At 41.4% G+C, this 20376-nt stretch overlaps 2 protein-coding genes across 2 annotated transcripts; one reads left to right on the top strand and one right to left on the bottom strand.

Moving 5' to 3' along the window:
- The first annotated feature begins 1291 nt into the window (after nt 1-1291).
- On the top strand, nt 1292-8532 carry coq10a (coenzyme Q10A). Its single transcript, XM_063215679.1, has 5 exons — nt 1292-1946; nt 2648-2806; nt 3310-3502; nt 4941-5042; nt 5489-8532. Exons 1-5 carry the CDS (start codon nt 1813-1815, stop codon nt 5654-5656), a joined length of 756 nt encoding a protein of 251 aa, XP_063071749.1. The 5' UTR covers nt 1292-1812; the 3' UTR covers nt 5657-8532.
- A 7357-nt stretch (nt 8533-15889) lies between these two features.
- Nucleotides 15890-19271, bottom strand: asip1 (agouti signaling protein 1). The gene is made up of 4 exons (XM_063215682.1): nt 19177-19271; nt 17882-18070; nt 17193-17248; nt 15890-16057 (listed from the first exon to the last, which is right to left on the bottom strand). The coding sequence occupies exons 2-4, from the start codon at nt 18057-18059 to the stop codon at nt 15890-15892; spliced, it is 402 nt and encodes a 133-aa protein (XP_063071752.1). The 5' UTR covers nt 18060-18070; nt 19177-19271.
- Between the last annotated feature and the right edge of the window lie 1105 nt (nt 19272-20376).

Genomic DNA, 20376 nt, shown 5'->3' on the forward strand with positions numbered 1-20376 from the left:
CTGATGACACACTGCAATGTGTAAAATAATAATAAAAAAATATATATAAATATGAAATCATATTTTAGTGTACAAAACTTTTTCTTCTATCATCCCAGCTAATTTTGTTGCATTTTTAAATTACATTTTAAGCACAAACATGAGTTTTATCTCCCGGACATGTTTTGTCCCATCTCTCAAAAATCCCTGATGTGATAAAGTACATTTACATAATACATTGTGGCTGCTGGTTGACTGCAAGCAAACCGTTGAAATCCCTAAGCAGACAGTCATATTCTATCAATGAGACGAGCTCAGCTGTGACTGAAGTCGGCAACACTATGTTTGGACGTTGGAAAAGTGCTGGGGAATCTGATGAGGTCTTTGACAAGGTTACAATCCCAAATACTAGAATAGGGGTGTGGAATGTATGTGTCGAGGGCCTTGAAGCCACAGGATGTCAGATAGGGAACATTGTTTTAACCTTTTGATGTATGCAGATGATCTGGCTATCATGTCCCCCAGCACTGTTGGGTTTCAGCAACTGCTGAATGTGTGCTCTGAGTATGGGGTTGAGTTTGCATCATTGCTTGTTTTTCCCTTTCTCTCTTCTTTATCTAATTTTATGTATGGTGAATTCAGGTAAATTGGGTCCATTTTTTGCAAGTGAATGGCCCAAAGTGGCCCAATTTACCTGAATTCACCAATGTTGTATGCTCTCTTACTGGGCCTAGAGCCTGTAATAAAGTTAATATAGGCCTATATATTGGCAGATTGTAAGAATAGTGAATGCATACAACGGGCAGAATAGCTGGAAAACGCTGTTTTGTGCTCTTTTTATTTTAAAGAGGGATTGGGGGATTATTTTCAAGATACAGAGTCACTTTGAGGTGTAACAGCTCTTCTATTATTAGTGTTTATTAAATACCAAATGGGTTTGAAGGCATATATTCAACACTGTATAGGCAAACATTAAGAATTACTTATGCATACCAGGCGGAGTGTGCAGAAAAAGCCACTTTTTGGGTTATTTTTTTCATTTTCAAGGGGTGGGTGGTTATTTTCAAGATACAGAGTTACTTTTGGTGTCAAAGTTCTTGTATTGATAGTGTTAATCATGTCCCAAATGGGTGTGTTGAAATTTTGAACTTGATGATTACCCCCCCCCCCCCAAAAAAAAGAGAAAAAAAAAAGACATTTTCTTCATAATGATTTTAGTGAAGGCCCACATTTTAATGGGAAATCTCGCGAGAGTTAGTCATGTTCATTTTGACCTATGACGTTCCATCAGAGCCACCGACCCCTGGCTGCTACCTGCTAAGCTACTCTCCCCTGCAATGACAGCGCCGCAACAACGACCGAAGCGTTAAACATATTAAAACTAGCGCTGAGCTGAAGCTCACCTGTTACATAATATAATTTGCCTGCGAACTCCTCATCAATAGCAGGTGGTCCTGTAGTTTTGGTGATAACACCGTAGCTGAACGAAATGCTGTTGGATAACCTAGTCCATTGCTGTTCTTGAAATAAGCTAACATCACCTACATAACAGCTAGCTGGTTGCACAGTTAACAGAAAATGTACGAGGGAGGTATTTTGCAAGCCGGAGTAGTATGTTCGTCGAATTGACCTCCCGGTAAAGTATGTGGCTGGTTTATTTAACCTGAGGAACCTCAGTTTTTTTAGCCAACGGTAGCTTGCTAACCACTACTCTTTGCCCAAGCTCGTTATATCAAAACACAACTTGATAAGGTATCAACGAAGTGGTGAAATTGAAAGGCAACGCTAGGTAAGGCTATTTGAAAGACACTACTGCTGGACCAGGTTTTCTAGATGGCTGTTTCTTTCGCCGCTCGTCGGCTACCGATGGGTGTACGAACATTCAGTGATTTCATTGAAATTGTGACACTTGGCTCGACCCACTCCAAATCTACATGCTCAAGAGTCGTTCGAAATCAGCCTATCAGGTGAGCATTTCACTGCAAGAAAGAAACCATATAGTCTGTTTTAATGCAACTGCTAGTCACATCGGCACCCTTTGCCCTGTGTCTCCCAGTTGGAACCGCTCCACGAAACTGATAGATTTGAACTGTACAAGTAGCTTGCCCCCCATCTACGAAACTGACGTTAATGTCATCTTGATTAGTTGCAGATGGTAATATATGAAATATTCTCTGGTGCTGTCAAGACAGGTTGTTGAGACTGATGTTGACCAGAGTGGTTTTGTAATTGGTTCAAAGACTTCTTGAGGTGGAACTTGTGAGTGAGTCTGTGTGGAAGTGGAGGATTTTGGTGTTTTTTAAATATTGTGCCTCATTTTCTCTATCCTCTTTTACATTTTTTGGGATACCCTTCATCTGCTGGGGAAGGCTGAGTTTGTGTGTGGCATGCATGGCATTTTCAGTGCTCTGTACAGCCCTATGTTGTGTTGTGTTTCTTTGGGTTTTCTTTGGTGTGTGTGTGAGTGTGCGTGTGTGCGCCCTTATTGTGAAAGGACAGTTACAGAGGGACAGAAAATAAAATGAGCAAGGAGAGAGACACATTCAAGGTTCAGCAAATGACCCGGGCCGTAATCGGACTCGGGTCGTCTGCGTAGTAACTCGGTGCCTACTGTCGGGTCGTGTGTTGTTACTGTAAGTAAGCCTTTGGCTGTCGCCTGTCCCTTCAGGTACCTGGCATCATGTGGCATCCTGATGAGCAGACAGCCCCGACTGCACTATTATGCCGACAGGAGTGTGGCTGCTGCAGCTCCAACAACACAGCAAAACCGCACCTTCATCAATCTGACCAACAAGAGGAAACAGTACTCTGAACGCAGAATTATGGGGTAAGTGTTGATACAACCACCTATGGCTTTCTCTGTTGGGATGATTATGTGTGTTTTACAGCAGGTTCTTTTATCCAAAGTGAAAAACTTACAAAAGAGGACATTAACAAGACACAGATGTTTGGAGGACTGCAGATTAGGCAAGAAATAACAATGTTAGGGCAGCAACGGAGCAGGAATGTGTTTTGTGAATGTTTGTATGAATGTAGTGTCCCCACAAGCATTTATGTTTACAGAACATGTCGTCAGGACATCTAGGGAAGAGAGAGACAAGTTATTATTCAGTTCTTTCTGAAAGGTTTTGTGTATAGTATACACAACCATGTTCATAGCCATATGTGATCAGATATTGATCCATGTGAGGCAGACACATATTTTGGTTGCTCAGAATTTCTTAATTTGGGGGCACACAAAGACACATATTTGGGGGCAGGGCCTATGGAAAGCTTTTGAGTGATCCAACATAATTCCCGATTGCCTTTCCCCTTCCCGTCTTTGCCCAGGTACTCGATGCAGGAGATGTACGAGGTGGTGTCCAACGTGGACGACTACAAGCACTTTGTGCCCTGGTGCAAGAAGTCCGTGACCATCATGAAGAGGGCCAGCCATGCCAAGGCCCAGCTGGAGGTGGGCTTCCCCCCCGTGGTCGAGAGGTACACCTCCATGATCACCAACGTGCGCCCTCACCTGGTCAAGGTAAGCAACATAAGCGGTGCGAGTCAGTATACAGACCGTGGGTCAGTGTGACTGATAACAAGGCGAACCAACTTGTGTTGCCTGCAAACACTCCAAAATGGAAAAAAAAAGCTCACGGCCGACATAGTGGTGTCTAGAGCACTTTTAGACCATATATACAGCTTATTAATCTACACTGTAGGCGGACCAGAACGGTGTCGGTGCCAATGCCCGGGCCTGCACCAGTTACGTTCTGAACTAAGGTGCTTACCTGCGAACCATCCTTTTTCATACCAGGCTTTGAACTTTTCCACATGTGACCATTTGTTACCTGCTGACATCCTTGTTGTTGTCACGGTTTGTAGAGAACAAGCAAGCATTTTTCAGTTCGCATCGCAAACCTTTCCAGCTCCCCAACACTTAAGGTGCCGGTATGCTTGCTGCGAGCAGTAAATTAAGTGTGTCACCGCGAGCAACCGACTGCCCTGCTTGCTTCAAAAGCAGTTGACCAAGACGTAAAATACTGGTGGTGTCATCCAGGAGGCAGAGAGCACGCAGCATTGGGATGTGGAAATTGGGAACACAGATGGCAAGGAAAACAACAAAACAAAAAGAGGGGCTCCCTGGTCAAGGAAAGAATACTGCTACTACTCCTATATCATGTGCATGCTCCTTTTTCAAAGTGCAACAAGGAAATATGACTACAAATGTTTGAAATTTCGGACAAACTCAATGAGACGCTCTTAAAAGTTGCTGCCATTGTTGTTTTCATATCAAGCACACTCGTGGAACTGCGCAGTCTTTCTTACGATCGCCCCCAGCGAGTTTGAAGATATTGCACCTGACGCACGCCTTTGGCTGCCGTGTCCAACGCGCACGAAATTGACATTAAATACGCATGTTAACGCGTTCATGAACGAATCGTGCACACGCTCGCGTATCCTGCAGCAAGCATACGGGCACCTTTAGACTTGTGACGTGAACACGCGGCTGGTTCGATGTTAGGTGCGGGAACAGACACCAGCACGGTTCTCTGTTGGCCTGAATACACCTGGTGTGCAAAATTATTAGGAAAACCAGTATTTTAACCATATCGTCCATTTTATGCACATTTTCCAACTCCAACCCGTGTGGACATTCCAGGTAATGCACATTTCTGTAATGAGGGAGGATGTGATCAAAGGAACTCGACACCTTAAATCAGGTGTGCATAATTATTAGGCAACTTTGTTTTCCTCTGGGAAAATGGGACACAAAAGAGATCTTACTTTGAAAGCGCTATAAACAAGTTAAGCCTTCCAGAGGGATGTGGCAGAACAACGACATGGTCAAAATACTTGTTTGCCTAATAATTTTGCACATTGTGTACAGGTAAACAAAAAAAAGGCAATTGAGCGTAATTGTGACATTTAAAATGTGTAGTTGTAGAGTGTTGTTGACTTGTTTTTTCCTCTGCCAGGCTATATGTACTGATGGCAAACTCTTCAACCACCTGGAGACAATATGGAGATTCAGTCCCGGAATTCCTGGGTATCCCCGAACCTGCACTGTTGACTTCTCTGTAAGTCTGAAAGCAAAACATTTGTATGACGGTGGGGATTTTCAGACAGGCATCTCAGGGGGCACCTTGAAAAGGATGCCACTTTTTAACTCAAAGTGCTTCACATTTTGAAAAGCAGGGAAGCGCAAGAAAGAAGTGGTAGGCTTTGTTATAGTCCAGTAGTGCTAAAGTACCCAGTTTAGAGTGCCCATTAGCGGTTTGTATTTAGCAGTGAAAGATACTGTGTAGTATTGTATTCGGTGTTCTCTTCACATACTGTATTTTGTTAGTTTATCTCCTTTGTTGCTTTGAATGAAGGTGTATGCTTTTGTAATGTAATGTCTACTAAATGCAATGTAATGTAGTATCAGATGAGATGATATGAGACCTGATTATGAGTCTCTCTCTCTCTCTCTCTCTCTCTCTCTCTCTCTCTCTCTCTCTCTCTGTCCTGTGTGTGTTGTCAGATCTCCTTTGAGTTCCGATCCCTGTTGCACTCTCAGCTGTCCACCATGTTCTTTGACGAGGTGGTGAAGCAGATGGTAAAGGCGTTCGAGCACCGCTGTGGCAAGCTCTACGGTCCCGAGACGCGCATCCCCCGCGAGCTGATGTTCCATGAGATCCACCAGACGTGAGGCGCACAGAGGGGGTGCACATGATGCAGCGCTGAGCAGCGGCACTGGCACTTTGCTGACTGTGGGGTGTATGGTGTGTGTGTGTTTGTGGGGTGGAGTGTGCGCTTTGGGTTGTGTTGTAGGCAGGCAGGGAGGGTGGCTGTGCATGGCTGGGTTTTTTTTGGGGGGAGGGGTTTATGGACACTTCCTGTTCCTTTGCGTGACATCACTGGGCAGCTGGTGCAGCGGTGAACACTAACGCACAGGGGGGCGGGGACACGGTTTTGTGCTTGTGAGACCCGTGAGACAAACTACTTGGTGCCGCTGGCTACCCATCACTGACATTACCCACCAATGCAACACAGTACAGTGCAATACATCGGGACACCATCCTCTTTTCCTTCATGGGCGGAAAGATTGTAGCATCCACGCCGGTTTGTAATTTAGCTGCTTTATTTATTGACGCAAACACATTTAAAGAGGTGTGACTATACTGTATGCTTAATCTAATTATTCTCTTAATATGTACTGTATACACACACACAGACACAGAGCCTTTTTTAAGTTAAGTCACACAGTTTGGGGCATTTTGCTTGGGAGTGTTGGACATGGAACGGACAGTGTAATTTTCACTATGTTCAGTTTTGGCTTTTATTTTTAAAGAATCTCTAAAGTTTTATTTTAAGAAAAGTGTGCCCGTCTTTGCTTGGACCCGAAGGAAATTGAGTGCATGAAAAAGCTGTATTAAGAAGACAACTGTGCAATAACTTAAAAAAAAAACCTGAAATGAAAACACTCTTTTCTTCAACCACACTGTTGTCCATAACGTTTATTTGCATTTTATTTTATGTTTCATTCTATCTGGTGGCCTAATTTTGTGTTGTTTTCAGTGTGGTCTACGCGGCAATGGACTTAACCTAATAGGAGAGTGCTGTGTTTATGGATACAATCAGCCAGTAGGATCTTGACCATATGTGTATGTATTAAAAAACACAATTATATACCGGTATGTATAAAGTATATATGACTTTGCATCAACACTGGGTTTTAGATTATGACATACAAAAGATATAACATCTTGTAGAGGTACCCTGTTGAGAGTGTTTGTCATTTTGTTCAGCATGAAACTCATCAAAAAGGTTTAGGAAGGTTTCAGCCTGCTTGTTGGAAAGGTCACAGCATTTTTTTGCCGCTCCATACAGAGTCGGGTTACAAGCAGAAAGCGATGGTATGAAAATTACTGTGTGTGCGTGCGCGTGTATGTATGTGTGTATTTTGTGTGTACGTCAGGGCTTGAAATTAACTTTTTCGCTTGCCGGCCACTGTGGCTAGTGGATTTCCCCAGTCACTAGCCATCCAGCTATTCTACTAGCCACGAATTTGATCTTTTTTATCATGACGCTGTACATCTAACCTCAGAAGATGAGGTGCTTAAAGTGCATGAGTGCAAAGCTTTCTACATGGAAATAAAACAAATAGAAACTGAGTAACTACATTTTTTGTTGAACTTATACAAACAATTGATACACAAGGCGCAAAGTGCAGAATATACGCTATTCTGATATGTCTTACCATAGAATAAGTTACCTGCCAAATTGGCTAGTGACACTGAAATTGTTACCAACCACAGCCAAGTTTTACCAGCATTTGGCCGGTTGGCAGGTGCCAGTGTCAAGCCCTGGTGTACGTGTGTGTATGTCTGCCTGTGTGTGTGTTGTACATGCCTGCATCAGTGTGTGAGTGTGTCTATGTGTGTGATTGTTTCTTTGTGTCTACCATGTGTGTGGGCATGTGTGTCTGTGTACCTGTCCACACATTGTATAAAGTTGTTTTTCTGTTTCGTGCATGGCCAAAGCGTGTGTTGGAACAACTTCAGAGAATTTTAAAAATCTGCCTTTATTTGTGCCAGTTTGCTGCTGTTTGTGTGTGTGTGTGTGTGTGCGTGCGTGCGTGCATGCATGTGTGAGTGTGTGTGTGTGTGTGTGTGTGTGTGTGAAAGACAGAGACGGAGAGAGTGTAAATATTTTATTTCAAAGTTCCTATTTTTCTTTGTGTTCTGTAGTCATAAAACGTGTAATGTATTGTCCACGAGTCTTGAATATTTGGTTTTCTGTTTTTGGGAAGATTTATTGTCTAAATGTTAATGAGGAACAATCTGAAACAAATGAGGTTTAGCTGATGCTGTGAATGAATGTACTGCTAATGCCAATATCCATGAGTTGGTCAAACCCATGATGGTCTTGTTATATGATGAATGAATGTGTATATGTAAGTAAAAGTCTCCCATGAACAGCACACCATGTAAAGGCTATTAAGACTTATTATGACCTAAACTTCACCTGTTGTATGCATGTTAACATTACACCATTGGACATAGTCTACCCAATGATATGTAGACCTCCTTGAGTCTACCATACCCTTCGAATACTGCCCTTTACTCCCTTCCATGCGTACATCTTTTCTTCTCTCAGCTGATTTTAAAGTATGTGTGTATTAAATTGTGATATTCATTTCCTAAAGCAGTTGTGAAGATTAATTATATTGATCCCCACTTGTGGATCATTTCAGGTACGGTCATATTGAGGAGCTCATAGGGCTGTGCAACTTATACCTAGGAGAGTCTATGTAGTCCTAAAAGTTATAAAGGGGATTCTGGTATTCTCTGCCAAGTATGTTAACTTTTGGACCTTTCCTGAGATGGTTTCGATGGCTTCATACTAAGCTAAAGCAGTTGCTGTTGTCGATATGAAAATGGATGAAAAAACCCAAATAAAAACCTCACATTCACAGTCATGGGTAAGCGGTTAGGGCGTCAGACTTCTATCCCAAGGGTTGCCGGTTCGACACCCGACTCGCCAGCTTGGTTGGGGGAGTAATTAACCAGTGCTCTCCCCCATCCTCCTACATGACTGAGGTACCCTGAGCATGATACTGTCCCACCGCACTGCTCCATTGGGGGCTGTCCCCTTGCATGGGTGAGGCATAAATGCAATTTTGTTGTGTGCAGTGAACACTTGTGTGCCCTGGAGTGCTGTGTCACAATAACAATGGGAGTTGGGAGTTTCTCAGTTGGGCTTTCACTTTTTCACTTCCCTCAGAAAACTTCATTGTTGTTTTTAACCTTCAGGGCACGTAGTACAATTTAGATAGAAGTATGCTACCACCCATGTAGTCTACGTTAAACACAGGTATACGCAGTACACCCACCTCAAAATTTCAGGGATTTCAGTATACCCATCAATTGATCGATCCATCATTTAGAATAGCACCAATATAGACAGTAGCCTATACCCACCTCAAAAATGCTCAAATACAGTATATACCCATCACAAAAAAGTAAACTACTCCACTGCACCCAAGCAATGTACATGCATAAATGCCTAAACCCATGCCTGTTTCAAACCTATTCAAAGTAACAGCAGCATGCATGACAAGTGAAAGGGTGGATGATGAATCATATTATGTAAAATCTCATGAATGTGCAGGGCTAAGTATGTAGTATTTGTAGTGAGACGTTCCTAGCCAAACATTGCAAGCCATCCACATCATTCATAATTATAGAGGCTGTAAATGGCTTCAGCTGTGTGGTGTCATGTTGTCAAGGTGTCAACATGTTGGAGATGAAGGGGCACATTTTTAATGAGGAGTTCTAATTTCCAGAATTGCTAAATGTAGGCTATTATTAGGAAATGCGTTGATAGTTGCATGGAACCAAGCAACCAGCATTGTTTGGCATGTGCATAAATGCCATTATGATTGATTGATTGATTGATTGATTGATTGATTGATTGATTGATTGATACGAAGTTCGCAAATGTCATGGGAAGCCTGACTGCAGGTCAAGCTGATGTCCTATTATCTGATGAACATTGTCATATGTAGATTTTCTCATAAATCCACTGTAGATTTCTCTGCAGTAGATCTAAAGTGACTTGGCTAAATTGAATGGGAAGATAACTTATTATGTCTCATGAGTTGTATTATATCCCCCGAGTTGTTAAAACTGGTACAGACATGGGTTGTTCCTAACCTGCATTTTCTAATAATCGCCAGCAGAGGACAGCAAAACAGCACTTAAGTTATTTTTTTCTTTTATGGTGGCAACTCAAGCCGCACTGGCTTAGGAAGGCATCTTTGTTTGCATAATACGCCTATTTAATCATATAGCAGTTAAGTGCATTCTTTTAAAAATATGAAGCAATAATTCAAATGATGAGCTGATGTCACAATACCAAATTTCTGACACAATTTCCAGAATACATGAATTGCTTTAACCCATTGACGCCTAAGGCACCTGCACAAAAGGGTGCTGAATGTCTGAGCCCTTTTTAAGAAAAGCTGCCCTCAGCCTATAAAAACCTAAATATCTCAGCCATGAAGCACATAAAAACATGGATTTAAGAAGGCATTTAAACGCTTATTTTTCATTAGAATATGTTCATTCATCTCAAACAAACTTTTTTTAATAATAATAATTTTTAATAAAGTTCTCTCAAATGTCATGAGCCTGAATGTTGTGTAATGACGCTCCAGGCGCCAGGGTCAATGTTGCGCAACGCAACATCAGGCATCAATGGGTTAAGGCAGTCACTCAGACAGACATTTCAACCCCCATCAGCTTGTCTTGTGTGTAGCATGAACACAATACATTATTGCAGTGTTCATTTTGCAGTCGAATGTAACATTGTGTTGATCCTACTCTCAGTTTTGAATTAACACTGGTCACAAGTGTGCTGGTCACATTAAGCTACATGGTTCCATCTCAAGCCTTGGCCTGTTTAGTCTTCACCAGCCCATAGGTCCATCTCATTATTTAACCTCCCATCCTCGACTTGTGCATGTGGCCTCGCAAGGCGAGGCAGGACGTCGTTGATGTTAGACGATTTATTCAATGTCTCGTAAAAGCACAATTCAGAGGTCATTTTCTTATTTGCAATCAGGATGTTGAATGGGGGAAAGTCCCCCAAAAGTTGTTGTGCCTAGACTGACAACAGGGAAACTTAATTGTTTTCTCAACGCAGGTGGGGCGTCTGCGAAGCACAAGGCCTATGGGGTGTTGAAGACGAACACAGGCCAGGGCTTCTGCCTGCAACAACATGACTGATCTCCCGCCTTTGAGATTTCCACAGATGATGACATGTTTGCAAATCAATATGGCTCCTCCCGTCCTTCCCTCTGGCCTCTGGCCTTGTGACATCATGGATGACTGGTTTAATTCAATATTTTTCAGAAGCATAATGTATACAAAGTCAGTCTGTCACTGGCAGTCAGGAGTATGAATGCGGTGCAAAGCTGGCAAAAGGCCACTCTGTGCTGCTTGACATCGGGGAAACACTGAGGAGGGGTGACACTGTGGCACGAGGTCAGAGGCTAGAGGAGAGGAGCTAGAATGATTTGAAGACACAATATAAAGCATTGGTTTTCAACATGGGGGCCGGGGGCCGCGAAGGGTTGCCAGGGGGGCCGCAGCAAGTTGGAAAGAAAAGTATACCAATACAAATGTCAAATAATGGAATAAATAGATGTGCACAAAAAAATAAACCAAAAATAAGCTTAACAATATTTCACGAGTTAAGAACGAGTTAAAGGACCAGTTCAGTCAATTTCAATATGCTGTTGTATTGCTCACGCTACCCTTGACTTGTCAGTACCCAGTGATGCCACATTTTTCCCGCTAAGCCCTTTCCAAGATATGAGCTATTCTAATGGGGACAGCGTTTGATTACTTTTGTTTTAAAAAAATAACATACCGGTAGGCCTACTCAAAATATTTACCCAAAAGGTACAGTCAGCGGTGTAGTCTACCTTTTTGAAGTGGGTATACTGTATATCCTATCATTTTCTGAAGTGGGTATACTGTAGGCCTATATATTTATGCTATTCTAAATAATGGATCAATCAATTTTAAGTGGGTATACTGAAGCCCCTAAAATTTAGAAGTGGGTATACTCCGTATACCTGCGTTCTACGTAGACTACACCACTGGGTACAGTTGTTTGCTAGTTGTCTGCTGATGTTGTATAACCTTTCGGATGTTTTTGGGAATAAATAAAAATGTTTTTTTGAAATGTAAACAAAGCGCTGCCCCCATTACAATGACCAAGATCTCGGAAAAGGCTGAAGAAGAAGAAAAAAAAAACCTCGGGTACTGAAAAGTCCAGGGTAGTGTGAGCATTACAACTGCATGATGAAATTGACTGAACTGGTCCTTTAAGAAGTCCATTGCATCTCTGAACATCACTACTATTATTATTTTATTTATCCCAGTGGGGCACTTAATCACAGACCTAGACTATGCTTGTGAAAGGGGTTGCAGTGCACAGAAAAAAAATTGTGTGCGACAATCCATGTAAGGGGGGGCCTTGGCTGGAATCTTCTGGTATATGGGGGGCCTTGTCACAGTAAAGCTTGGGAACCCCTGATATAAAGTCCTCTGAAGATGCTAGACTTTGAGGTTGGGAGACAGAGGGGGGAGGGGTGGTACAGGGGTGCACCTGAGAGTTCAGTACAGGGTCTTCAGACAATGCACCTGCACATACATCTAGTGAACTTTAAACGACCAGGACCAAGTTGATTCACAATGGACAAAAAATCCTTGCTTGGTCCGTCTGTAATATCTGACAGCTTGTGTCGTCACCCTGCAAGTTTTCGGTCATATGACATGGCCACATTTTCTGTTTCCGAACAGCTGTATAGATGCCATGCAATGCTTTCAATCCAGAGTATTAATAATGGGAATTTGCTGAATTGATTGGTGAAAATATGAAATACCATGGTGATGTATCCCCAATCATTTTCCTTCATCAATACATTTGCTTTTAGTCACATTCCTTTCTTGGCTTAACTTTGTCAATCCACCAATTTAAGATACTATTGCATACCAAGGAACTGGATTTGCTGTTCATGAAGTGGGGTGTGCTTTTCTTCAAGGCAACACCCAACATCACCAATTGGGCCTCAACAAGGCTGATATTGTCTACTTGCCTGTGCACAATTACAACATAAAAGTGTGAGCCACATTAGGGGCCTTCTGAGACTATTACTCAATTTATGTTTTTGGATGTTGTGCCCCCTCCCCCCCCTCTCTCTCTCTCTCTGAACCCTGAATAGAAACCAGCTGTAACATCTGGTGTGTAATGTGTGCCAGTGTGATCCTGTGCATTCTCTGGTGTAACGTGGGTAGTTATAATAGGCAGCATGTTGAACCGTGGCTGACCCATGCTCTCTGCTCATTACCAGCTCTCCGGTCCAGGGCACGCTGGAAGGAAGGAGCCAGATTTTTATATAATTGAATTGTTAACAAGGGTTCAGCGGAGCAGCCTTATAGCCCATATACCAGTCGCTCCCAACCCTTTTCTGGAGGGACCCATACATATGGCATAAAAGAAGTTCATATCACAAACGCTCTGTCCCTTGTGTTAACTCACTGACTACATTATTTTATTATCTACTGTATTTAAATTGATGTATAATGTGGACTGTGGATTGTTTAATTGTGATATTAAGTAAATGCTTTCTAATTTATTTAAATGTTAATTATCTGCATATTAAACTCAAGAGGGCTTCGCGACCCCCCCCCATGGATGCTTGGTGACCACTGGCCTATAGCCTGTCACAAGCTTGAGTGACCTATGGTATACCCTTACACTTAACCATCCAAAGTCCTACTGCGGGTATAAACAAAATAAAAAATATCACACCACTCACAAATGTTTTGATATGTTTTGATTCAGCAATACAAGATTTTCAAGTGTAATTTATGAACTTATAATACAAATTGCAGTTTCTGACTCACACGTCAGTGTTAGATTTACTGTATTCACAATCTGACAAACCACTGCATATACAAGTATTTCTGAAAACCCTGGTAATTGTTGAAATGTATCTTGCGTCACTCAACCGTGCAAACATCTTTTTATCCTGAAAGCCAACCAATCAAACAGTAGGCCTATGCCTCCAACGTCATCAGCCAATCACAACAACCACATGGATAATTAAATTAAATGAAACAGATGCAGTGGTTTTATAATAAAGGTTTAAATGTTTGTGAATGTAACGGCACATTGCATTTGTGAATAACATTTACGGTAAGTCATCAAGCATATTTTGATGCATTTGTGACAAAATCAAAAATAGATGTGAAAACGGCGTGATATTTCCTCCATTCCAAGTTGTAAATTCTGTCCATAAATAGTAGTTAGGACCAAATTCCTGTTGAAATCCAAAAGTGAATGCTGTTGTGCCGAAAAGCTCCCCGGCGCACAGTCAAGAGCAATTTTCCAGGAAGAAAACCATCAAAGTAATCCATTCACCTCCTGGAGTGCAGGGTTGCAGACCAGTGGTGTTTCCACGCTCGCTTCCACTTCACTCCCCGTTCCAGAGGTAGTGCAATGAGGAAGAGGATGATAACTACTTCAGACCTTTTGGCAATTCCAGAGTCATGTCCTGACGAGGCAGAGCAGGTGTTGTAGTAAGGACACAAAAAAACACAATCAGTCAGCTCTCCAAGTGACACAACGCCATGGTACACAAATTTACGGAGATGCCATAAAAGTGTCAGTAAATGTTATTATTGAGGTATATGGTGACACAAGGCTTTGGCTCACACAACTTGACAGCTATACTAACTAAACCATGTCATGAAATGTTATTGAGGTGAGAGGTGAGGTGTAATAATGAATTTGTGCCCCTGTGCTTTAAAAATATCAATTTACTTACATGTTCATAAATACAATAACAGATGGTTGTCTTTTTAGCTGTCTAACCAAAACAAACAAACAAACAAACAAATAAACAGACAGAGAGACAGACAATGAAGCAGAGCACTTAAAGGATATTCTGCTGTGTAGAGAGACGGAGTGTGGCAGCGACCCAATCATCACACTTTGCCAAATCGACACCAGCAGGAAAGAACATTAACAACAACAACAAACAACAACAAAACTGCTGTGAATTGTAGATGGGTTGGGCTGTAGATGGGATGGGTTTTGGGAGTCGTACACTCTCACTCTCACTTTCACTCTCACAGAAAGCAGTATTTGTGGAAGGGTCAAGACTGATGATTCATTGACTTTTTATGGTCACTTTAAAAGGCACGTGTGCACTGCCTCACTCAACTACCTCCGGGACGTGCGAGAAAGACAAAACAGAACAAAACAAAAACAAGCAAAAAAACAACTACAACAAAGAAAACCATATGGTAGCAAAAAAATAAATACACCATGAGGAGTTTGTAGTCTACGTATTTGTTTCCACAAGAACTTGGACAGCTTAAAAACAGCATTCAATAGAATACAAGTGGTATGGTATGGAATAGGATATTCTTTGACCTTACATGATGATAAAAGGACATTAAGTATGTTCCATACAGTCTAAACTGAAGGGATATGTTGGTCAGTTAGGCATATCATTTTAGCAGAGAATTCTATTCTGAAAATATTCACAATAACTATGTTTAGGATTCCTGCGAATTCCCTTCTATTAATGACAGTTGCATATTAATCTCATCAGGTCGCTGATAAATTGCAGTGTGTTGTAGGACCAATATCAACAAGCCTAGGATTTATATACAACTCTAAGAAAAAAAAAATATCAGAGCATAATGGATTGTCTTACCCAAGCGAAAATAAAATATGGCCAGAGTGAGTTCACTGCTGCAAAATAAATTACTTTCACTTTGTCAAACCATCCTAAATCCACCAAATACATAATGTCAATCACATAAGAGGCTATGACATCCGTTTTCAAATGGGACACACTATTTTTACATTAGACTGCTCTGTGTACCTCACATACTGCACTCACAGTGATAATAAATAACAAAAATAGACTTTCCTTTTGTGCAGGGGTAACAGAAATCTCCACCATCGCGTGCGGTTCTTCTTTCTTAAATAAAAAAGCCCTTTGATTCTGTACAGATAAGAGTCCATCAAGAGTCCACATAATCCACAGCTGAGCTGTTTGTGTGTACACACACACTGTGAAGCCTTTGTGCACACGCACACACACACACACACACACACACACACACACACACACACACACACACACACACACACACACACACACACACACACACACACACACACACACACACACACACACACACGAGTATGCAACAAGAGGGTGGTGAGGGTGTGTGTGTGTGTGTGTGTGTGTGTGTGTGTGTGTGTGTGTGTGTGTGTGTGTGTGTGTGTGTGTGTGTGTGTGTGTGTGTGTGTGTGTGTGTGTGTGTGTGTGTTGCTGGTATTGTATTCAGCAACCAGGGTAGCCCATACGGCAGTAGCAGACGGTCTTGAAGATGCGGCAGTGGCAGTGGGCGCAGTAGTCACAGCAGACTGCGTTGGGGGTCTTGCAGCTGCCCCAAAGCGGCACGCAGTTAGCTGGGGGAGTCGGACGCTTTTTCTTAACACTGTATTTGTTCTGGGGGTGAAGAGGGGAGAGACACCAAAAGAAAGGCAAAAATAATGTTTAAATAAATCACAATTTCAGCATTAGGTATTCGATCGGGGGTAATTTTCAACTACAGAGGAGGTAATTTTCAACTGCAACTGCCAAGGGGATCCACAACACAAAGAACAATTTCAAACTTTTGTTGAAGGAGTTTTAAAATTTGAGAGTGAACGAATTTGGAGTTGATTTTTTTAACTTCTGAAGTTTTGCATTTTGGATTTGAAACTGTGTTTTAAAGTGGTCAATAGTCATTTTTGATGTGACCTGTCTAAAATGCTTTAAACCCAAGTCTTGATTAAAATGAACTGGTTGTCACTCATCGGTAGCAAGGAAAATATGGTCTCTCCACCACAGTTCATAAGCCCATTTATTATGTTGTTATGTCTAGCTTTTGAGTTATGATTACCGACAAAACAGGATTACAGATCTTATATAACCTTTGATGTGAAACACTGCATTGCATACACAAAACTAAAGCGATCCTCTATTACAGTCCCACTGTCTTTTCTTGGTGAATAGAAAACTTTTCTATTCACCATTTTAAGAGAGTTTATACTTTATGACACATAATATCCAATAAGAGTTGATATGTGCTTTAATGATTTAAACATGTCTTTTTAAAGTTATATTAGGCGTATATTATATTATATTATATTACATTATATTATATTATATTATTAGAATATTATAAAGAGGAGACAGATATTTTGAACAGACTGCTAATGTTTATATGTAAAATGTTGTATGATAGTGCAGAATGCTATGTTTGAATATAGATGTATAAAGTACGGACTACTGTTGACACCATAGGAAAACAGATGTAGCCTACGTTGCCCTACATAAAAAACGTGCAAAATGATTAATATATGGACTATACAATTCCTATATCAAAAATGTCCCTTTCCTCATTTTCCTCTATAAGTAAAGCACACGTACACTTTCAATAATACGTTTTTTAAATATATTTTATATATGCCTATTTTCCTAAACAATAACTTATCGTGCTATTTGTCTTCTAGAAATCTGCACAAACATGTACACAATATTATTATCAATACCTAATCCACAATAATGTAAATTTAAATTTAAAGCATGAGGTACTTACCTTTTTAGGCCTCTTCTCTGTTTTTGTTTTATTTTTCTTCGAACTTTTAGGTAATTCTGGAAAACATACAGGCACAAGTTAGAAGATAGAGAGAGAGTGAGAGAGAGATAGAGAGAGAGAGAGAGAGAGAGAGAGTGAGAGAGAGAGAGTGTGTGTGTGTGTGTGTGTGTGTGTGTGTGTGTGTGTGTGTGTGTGTGTGTGTGTGTGTGTGTGTGTGTGTGTGTGTGTGTGTGTGTGTGTGTGTGTGTGTGTGTGTGTGTGTACAGGTAGCTCTGGGGGTCGGCGAGCATGCATAACACGAAGAACATAAGCACTGACTGACTGGACGGGTCACAGTCTGCACATTAATAACTTAAATCTCTCTCTCTCTCTCTCTCTCTCTCTCTCTCTCTCTCTCTCTCTCTCTCTCTCTCTCTCTCTCTCTCTCTCTCTCTCTCTCCACTACCAAATCATACAGACTTCCTGTCTAAGCACTAGGCACTGTGAGGGACTATGTGTCAGGGTTAGCTGCTGCCACATAAAGACTTATGTTGTAGCCTATCATATTGCAATACACGTAGAAGTAAATGTTTTTTACATTTAAATGAAGAGCCTCCACATAAAGACAGGAAATCAAACAGAGTGGGGGCGAAATTCATAGACACTGGCCAGCCAGGGGGGGGGCTGGTCCGGTCGGCCGGTCGACTTACCGACGATGAGGACCGGGGGAGAGTGTGAGTGTGTGTGTGCGTGCTCTTGCAGGGCGTCCGCGGGGGAGCCGTTGGGGTGCCTTCCCCGCTCCTCCAGCAGGATGTGAGCACACACCAGCAGGCAGCTCGCACAGCTCAGCAGCAGCAGCAGCCAGAAAGCATGCAGCCTCGAGCCCATCTCTGACCAACCTACGAGCCGAACCACACGACACGGAGAGACATGATCACCACTCTAGCAGCCATTACTTTCTATGGAATACACACTACCTGCCATATCATAGCTGCATCTATGGATTGGACTTCAACCCACTTATTCACAGACAAAACTACTCATGGAGTACACAGTACTTGGTACCTGTTGGACGATCTGATACATCACAACAGACATGGGGCAAAACATGTCTGACACACGGAGATGTGTTTTTTTTACAGCTGCAGTATTACTGTGTGGAATGTGGCATATTATGCTCTATACGCCAAGCTTGGATACTCTATAATATCAGCAAATCTGAGACTTGACCTCTGGATGGTTGTAAAAGAGGTATGTCGAGAGAACGGCATCTGGTGATTTTCGGGAAGACTGAGTTTTTGAACAGTGCTCTTAACTGAAATTTTCGTTGCGGGAAAGTACATATTTTCACAAAAAAAGCTGTAAGAAGCATCTTGACAGAGGTTAAATCTTGTGGCCTTTAGGGAAACTTGATAAATCACAAACATTTCCGTTAGACGTTAGACTAAATTAAAGAAAAAACAGTCAATAAAAAGATATCTCCCCAAAACTTTGTGCGATCTCACATTAAACCATGGGATTTTGTTGTTTTACCCACTGTTTTATGTAATGATTTGTAAACATGTACATTGAGAAATTGTAGGTGGATTATATTTTCCGAATGCATGGTACTAACACTTAAAGAAATGTTTTAATAATGTTCTGCAAGCAACAGGTCTGCTGTGTAGACTTTGAAACAAAATTATATCGAAAATCAGGTCCATATGTACACAGAGAATTAGATTTTTTAAGAAAATAAAAATTATTTAAAAAAAATATTTAAAAGGGAATAAAATAGAGCAAACATTTCACAAATTTGACAAAACAGTTTGACAGCTTATACATAAACCTAAAAAAAAAAGTGAACTGTGTGAAAATGCAATTCCAAATTCTGGTTGTGTCTCCATAAAACAATAGAAATTAAATATTAATGCTATCACGGGGAGGAATAAAGACTAAAGGAAGCAGGCACAAACTGTCACACAAGCATCATGCAGGGTTGGTAGCATATCTCACATGCAGGTACCTGTTCAACAGATGTCAAGCCGCTTAGTCTAGCCGCCCTCTCTCTTGCTCTCTCTCCCCAGCGTTATAATCGGATGGACTCCCCAGTGCGCTCGCTAATCAGATGCTCCCCTCCTGCCACTGGAGACAGACAGCAGTGTCAAACAGATAATATAACTCAGCGATTTTCCAGACAAGAATCAGCTTCATCAGAATGGGGCGGAGAAAAAAAAGAGGTCTGGTTGTTTTGGGAAAGAATAGTATTTTTTTTCCCACCCCTCAGTATGCAGTGCAGTGCCCCTAAAACTCATACAGATTGTTCCCTCTTCATTATGCCTGAAAAAGACAGTTGAAAATTGCTGAAAAAGATACTGGGTTTGTCTTACTACCCTACTCCTCAGAATCCGGGCCCCATGAGTCTGTTTAAACAGGGCCATGCCACACTTATTAGCCCGACTGCTCAGAGGTGAATGAACCCAGCAGATTATGCCATGGCTTTTGTGTCCATTAGTTTGACATTTCTATTAATATTGTGAGTGTAAACATCACAACAAAACCTGATGTGAAGTGCTGTTTGGTGTGTGGGTGTGTATGTAAAACAGATTATGACTGATATGATTATGATTATTGTGGTTATTATCATTGTGATGATGATGATTTTTATAATCATGATTATTATTGTTGTTGTTATCATTATTATTGTTGTTGGTATTGTTATTATTATTACTACTACTAGGCTAGTAGTAGTAGTTGTAGTAGTAGTAGTAGTAGTGGTAGTATCTTTCAACATTTATCTTTCAATATTTTCAAAATCTTTTTTGCTGATGTAACCATTGTACCAGGACTTCATATTTCACACGGATTGCCTATGTATGTGGTGATGTTGATTAGGCCTATCAAAAAAAATATTAATACATCTACATACAGTAACAGCACTATTTGATCTGACCATTTTTAATGGACAACCACAGGTAAGCCTTGCGGGTGGCTAACATGTAAACGTCCCTAACAAGACCACCAGACCACCAGTACTCTATATACCCGACTAATCCACAGACTAACACTGTGGAAAGACCCGGAATCCTTGGGCTTCTGTGGAACTTCTGTGGAATGGCCTCTCAGTGTAGCCTACACATGGAGGACATTAGGAGAAGAGTGCAGGGGCTGTAGTCAGGGGAGAAGGAAGGGAAGGGAGGCTGTCCTGACTTGGCTCACTATATAA

Source organism: Engraulis encrasicolus, chromosome 14 (genome assembly GCF_034702125.1).
Source record: "Engraulis encrasicolus isolate BLACKSEA-1 chromosome 14, IST_EnEncr_1.0, whole genome shotgun sequence".
Classification (NCBI taxonomy): Eukaryota; Metazoa; Chordata; class Actinopteri; order Clupeiformes; family Engraulidae; genus Engraulis; species Engraulis encrasicolus.